Consider the following 5,828-nt stretch of genomic DNA (forward strand, 5'->3'; position numbering starts at 1 on the left):
CCAGAAAGTGTCAAAATTCACTTGGCCAAAATTTAAAAAACCAAACACTTTCTCCTTGTCCCTTACTGGGTGGACCAATGTGATCAATTTAATTGTATATATATTAATCTACCCTAACATTTCTATTCATTAGCATTTTATCTTAACATACATATAAAGCCTTGTAAGCAATTTCCTTACAAAGGCATCCCCCAAGAAGACATAAGCACAAAACACTAGGCAGACATTGTTCTTAAAAGTTTTATTTCACTAACTTCAGGTCAAATTTCCACAACTGTTTTCTGGTCAATTTACTATCCTTGCTTGGCTTCCTGCTTGGCTTCCCAAAATGGTAGTACCAAAAGATTTGTGGGGTAGGGAGAAGAGACCATTTTAAGAAGCACTGCATTTACTCATCTTCCACAAGGCAACAGAGTTGGGCATCTGACTGTTCAACAAAACAAAGCTTTAACAGCATCCAGGAGGGCAGGCAGGCAAACCAGGCTGTAGACACTCTTCCATTTGTCACAATCAGACCAGAGAAAATCTACTCCACACAGATATGAAAGGTATCACCATTCATCTTTTCTTTTTCTGTTGCCGCAACATTTTTCTTCTTTTAATTATCATATCATGTAGTTTCTCAAGTCCTTCCTTTAGTCCATCTCCTATGATTGCACAGGTGGGCTGCAAGTGCCAGGGAGTTGATGAGCTCAGTTCACCCATTGCTAACAATTTCTCAATTTCTGAGAGAGACAATGAGTTCCTCAGGTCTTGTTTGTTAGCAACTATAAGTACAGGGACTCCTTGATTTTCTGATATCCTAGTTATTTTATGAAGTTCAGTTTTTGCTTCTTCCATCCTTTCAACATCAACAGAGTCCACAACAAACACAATGCCATCTGTGCATCTGGTATATGACTTCCACAGTGGTCTTAATTTCTCCTGACCACCAACATCCCAGAAGTGAAAAGTAACCGTTTTAGAATTTCCCAAAGTTACCTTAATTTTTTCGGTGTTAAATCCTTTGGTAGGTACGGTATTTACAAATTCATTGAACTGCAGCCTATATAATACAGTTGTTTTTCCAGCACAGTCCAAACCCAGAATAACAATGTGATAGGACTGAAACGAAGGCAGGCTGGACAGGATAGAAGTTTGGTCTGACAGTCCATTCCCCATTTCCAGTTGCAAGTAAGTGTTCCAAATTGAAATGCTTTCTTCTTACTGCTTTCCAACTTCTCTTCCTAGGGGATCCAGCTACAAGACTGTGGAGGGGGGAAAATGAGTAAGTTATTCTTGTGAAATAATGTACCGTTTTTCTCTCTTTGGGTTAAAATAAGCAACACGAAGAACATGATAAATAAAACTTGCTGCATTGAACAAACCGAATGAGCTATCGAACGTACGCAATCCGAAGCAAACGGGAGAACAATCATTGTGACTGCAATTCTTTAACATTCAGTGAAGTTGCTGTAATGCGTACTTTTCTCCACCCCCGAGTCCCCAAACCTCAAAGACTTCATTCCGCAGACAACCTAGTCACCTCCAGTGCAGGTCGCTGTAACCACACAAGTGCCTTTTGGGGCAGAAAACTCATAACACACAATCATATCTTGAGGAGCTAATTCCACATACTTAACAGCATGCCCAAGGTCACTGGTATCCTCTCACCTTGGGCCCCCTACCCTTCCCCCCAAGCCCACAAGGCTCACCTCCCGAACTGGAGTCTCCGGATGAGAAAGCATCGGTGAGCGTTTCTATGCGGTGGGAAGAAGCCCCGCACGTCGGTTCAGCTCAGCAGTCCATGCAGCTCTGGCGCTTGCTGCACTAAAACCGTGGTTTCAGGCTCGGACCACGCCCACTCCTCACGGCCCACCCATGAGCCCAAACCCCATTGGCCACCCACGTCAGCTCGTCCGCGCAAGGCCCGCCCCCCGCCCGAAGCGGCGGGTGTAACTGCCGCTCCCAGCGCGGCAGAGCCGGGCTTTCCCTAGGTCCTCCGGCACCACCTGTTGCCCTCAAGTTAGAAATCCGGGCGCCCGCAGAGGGAGCCGAGCGGCCCCTACAGGGCAGAGGCGCCTCGCCGGGCGGCCAGGTCGCCAGCCCGTTCGCTCGGCCGGCCTGGGCGCACCTGCAGCGGGCTCACGACGCCACGCCGCGGCTCTCACATCCGGGGCCGCGGTCACCGCTGGCGCGTTAACCCTTTGTCCGCTGGCGGGAGGGGGCTCCCTGCGGCCGCGCCTGCTCCCAAGCGTGAATCAGCCGACCCGCGGCACCCGCCGGAGAGGCCCCGTCGACCGCGCAGCACGATCCCTTCACCTCGCCCCGGTGCACCCGGGCCGCCGTCGGCCTCGGCAGGGCGTGGCCGCGCCAGCTGCCCGCCCCGCGCGGCTCACCTGACTAACCGGCCGCGTCTCGTCCCGATCCCGCACCGCTCGCAGCCGCTCGGGAGCGCGCTGGTACCTGCCGGAGGGCACCAGCGAGGACTGGGCGGTGGCAGGGGCCCAGACGCCGCTTCGAGGTGTGCCGGGCGGGCGCCGCGGGCCAGGCCGCCCTAACGGTGCTCGGACAACCGCTTCCCGAGCCCGCCGCGGCCCCGCCCCCTTCCAGCGTTCGCCCGGGCGCGGGCCGGTAGGGGGCGTGGGAGCTAGGTCTCCTAGCAACCACAAAACAAGGTCACGTTCGAACCCGCCTGGAGCTGGCGGGTGCAGGGCGAGCTCGGGTGGGGCTTCCGGATTCAGCCCCAGAGCCGTTGCTTTCTGCAGTCGAGCGCTAGCTTCGGGGCGGGGGCGGGGGCGGGGGCGGGGGCGGGGGCGGGCACCACCCTGCCCACCCGTGTTCCACCCTGCCCCGTCTGTCCATGACGCAGGTCAGGGATTCCAGAGAACACCCGATGGGCGGTCCCCTTATATAACGGGTGACTTGAACGTGCCTCTCAGTAGTTACCCTGAACGGCCTAGACCGGGCTGGTGTCCGAAATGCATCTTCCTTGAGCAAAGCAAGTCAATACTCTCTTTTCCACATGATCCTAAGGAACATAGCTGTGAGGTGGTGACGAGTAGAAGTGTCCTGGTTTTATGGATGAGGAAATGCACTGAACGATTAAAGAGCTGTTTCTAATGACCCAAGGAAAATTAGTGGCGGTCCTGGAACTTAATTTTAAAATCTACTAGTCATTAAATCCATAAAACCTTCTATTGGATATTCTGACTAAATGCAATTATGTTCTTGACCCATAAATTTGCAAATATTTATTGAACACCTCACCTAATGGACAGTAGGAACAATTCTATGTGCTTGGGTGAGCAAATGCAGACATTGTCTCTGCTGCTTGTGTAATATTAGAGTCTCGTGGGAGAAAAAGAAAGTAACCAAATTTCCACATGAATAAATTTAATTACAAAATGTGAACGTTGATCATTTTAGAGGTTTTGTGACAATAGAGAAGGAAGGGTACTTAGAGTTCTGGGAAGGCATTAATGAACAAACATCTTTTTGGTGGAGGTTCTAAGTTTGGAACTTGGAAGAATATATACAGTGTACTTTATTTTTAAAAGTTTGTACTTTTTAGTCCTGGCCAGTTTAGTTCAGCGGTTAGAGCATCGGCCTGCAGTCCGGAGAGACCTGGGTTCGGTTCCTGCTAAGGGCACGTAACTCAGTTCCAGTGTGTCCCTGGCCCTGGTTGGGTCGTGTGGGTGGCGACCACTCGATGTGTCTCTTTCACAGTGATGTTTCTCTCTCTCTTCCTCTCTCTCCTTCCCACTCTACCTGAACAAAAAACGGAAAAATGTCCTCGAGTGAGGATAAAAAAAAAAGTTTGTACTTTTTAAATATGGAATGTCCTCAAGAAATATTCTGATTTTTCTCGACCATTATTGCTAGTGATATTTATCTCTTTTATGACTAGCATAAGAACTGTACTAGTTCTACTTGATTTTAAATAAAAAATGACATAAAGCACAATGCTATTTCCAAGACAGCCATGCTAATCTTGGAAATAAAGCTAGAAATCTCAAATTGCATATTTTACCAAGTTATTTACTGAATCCAGTATAAGCTAAGGCTTGCCTAATTAGTTATAATCTCACTAGCCATTTACAATAACCGGCAAGCAAGTGATAAAGGGCTTAATGTAATGACTAGTCTCCTTTACTTGGAACTGTAACAGGATTTATTATTAAACTGGAAAAATTTGCAAATTCTCATTAAATCAAGAATGAAGAGCATGATTCAATGACAGCTTTCTGTTTCCAATAGCTTTGAAATCAAGTAGGTCCTTCCCATATTGCAGGGGTGCATTTCTGCAGAAACTTCCCTGGAGCAAAAGGGTGAGATAAAAACCTCTAATAGTTTCCAATCTTGCAGATTGACCTTCGCTGAACTGCGCTTTAATGTTAGGACCAAGTTTATAACTAAAACAGGGGATGGCAGATTAGAGCCTGCAGGCCAAATTCAGGAGATAAGAGTAGTTTTTTGTGTGTTTAAAGGGCTGCATCAGAAAAGATAAGAGTATGCATTAGAAACTATCTGTGGCTCACAAAACTAAAGATATTTGCTCTCTGGCTCTTCATAGGAAAATTATACTCTTGCTCTATAAGCAAGAGCAATCATATGAAACTGCGACAAATGATATCAAAAGTGATGAAATTTATGAAATACACTGTCTACTTTGTAGCACAATGTTCCTTCTTTAGAAGGCCCATTCAGATATTTTATTTAGATGCTATGCCAGGAAAATGTTCCCTTTAGGCTTATAGTTCAACTGTGTTGAGGCGGTCAAGGAACTCAGGATTCTATGGGATAGTTTAACTTTTTGAGGGAAACACAGTGCCATCTGTTGGACCTTTAAAAATCTACAACTATTATGGTGTCTGGATCTATCTACTTAAATGGAACCCTGGAGTAGTATTTCTTTTGGCTTGAGTCACCATGAATAAATTACTGAGACACTAGGGACTCTGTGGAACTCTGTCTTTATTTTTGGTTTTCCAAACTTGGCCAATAATGAGAATCACCTGGTAGTGTTTGCAAAATTAGAGATTCCTTGTCCCAGTACAGACATGCCAAACCAGAATCACCAGGGGAGGGACTAGTGATCTGTATTTTTCAACAAATATCCCAGGTAATTAATGGTTCAGCATTCTGAGGAAATGGATGTTTTCTCCTTTCAAAAAACACAGAATCCAATTAAAATGGTCAAAAGACCTAAAAATGTATTTTCCCAAGGAAGACATAAAAATAGCCAACAGTTACATGAAAAGGTGTTCAGCATCACTAATCATCAGGGGAATGCAAATCAAAACCACAAGGAGATATCACTTCAACCCTACTAGAATGGTGGTTATAAAAAAGACAAGAGATAATATGTTGTCAAGGATGCATAGAAAGGGGAACCCTTGTGTACTGTTGGTTTTCCACTATGGAAAACAATACGGAGATTCCTCAAAAAAATTAAAAATAGAAATACCATATGACCCAGCAATCCCACTTCTGGATATATATTTGAAGGAATGAAATCACAGTCTTAAGAGATGCTGGCACCACCATGTTTATTGCAGTATTATTCACAATACGCAAGCCATGGATATAACCTAAGTGTCTGGATGTTTGGATAAAGAAGTGAGATTTACATATGCAGAATATTATTCAGCCTTGGAAAAGAAGGAAACTCGGCTATTTGCATAAACCTGAAGGTCATTACGCTAAATAAAATAAATCATACATATACAAATACTATATACCACCTATATCTGAATCTTAAAAAGTTAAACTCATAGAATCGGAGAGTAGAATGGTGGTTGCCAAGGGTTGGAAGGAGGGGGAAGTGGGAGATATCGGTCAAGTCA

At 45.7% G+C, this 5,828-nt stretch overlaps 1 protein-coding gene across 2 annotated transcripts; it reads right to left on the reverse strand.

The window, feature by feature from the left end:
• Positions 1-230: 230 nt before the first annotated feature.
• On the reverse strand, positions 231-2,468 carry ARL4A (ADP ribosylation factor like GTPase 4A). Of its 2 annotated transcripts, XM_036247598.1 has the most exons (3): positions 2,379-2,468; positions 1,695-1,804; positions 231-1,247 (listed from the first exon to the last, which is right to left on the reverse strand). In XM_036247598.1, exon 3 carries the CDS (start codon positions 1,159-1,161, stop codon positions 559-561), a length of 603 nt encoding a protein of 200 aa, XP_036103491.1. In that variant the 5' UTR covers positions 1,162-1,247; positions 1,695-1,804; positions 2,379-2,468; the 3' UTR covers positions 231-558. The 2 variants fall into 2 exon arrangements, with proteins under 2 accessions (XP_036103491.1, XP_036103492.1); XM_036247599.1 differs by lacking the exon at positions 1,695-1,804.
• Between the last annotated feature and the right edge of the window lie 3,360 nt (positions 2,469-5,828).

This window comes from Molossus molossus, unplaced genomic scaffold (genome assembly GCF_014108415.1).
Source record: "Molossus molossus isolate mMolMol1 unplaced genomic scaffold, mMolMol1.p scaffold_m16_p_7, whole genome shotgun sequence".
Taxonomy (NCBI): Eukaryota; Metazoa; Chordata; class Mammalia; order Chiroptera; family Molossidae; genus Molossus; species Molossus molossus.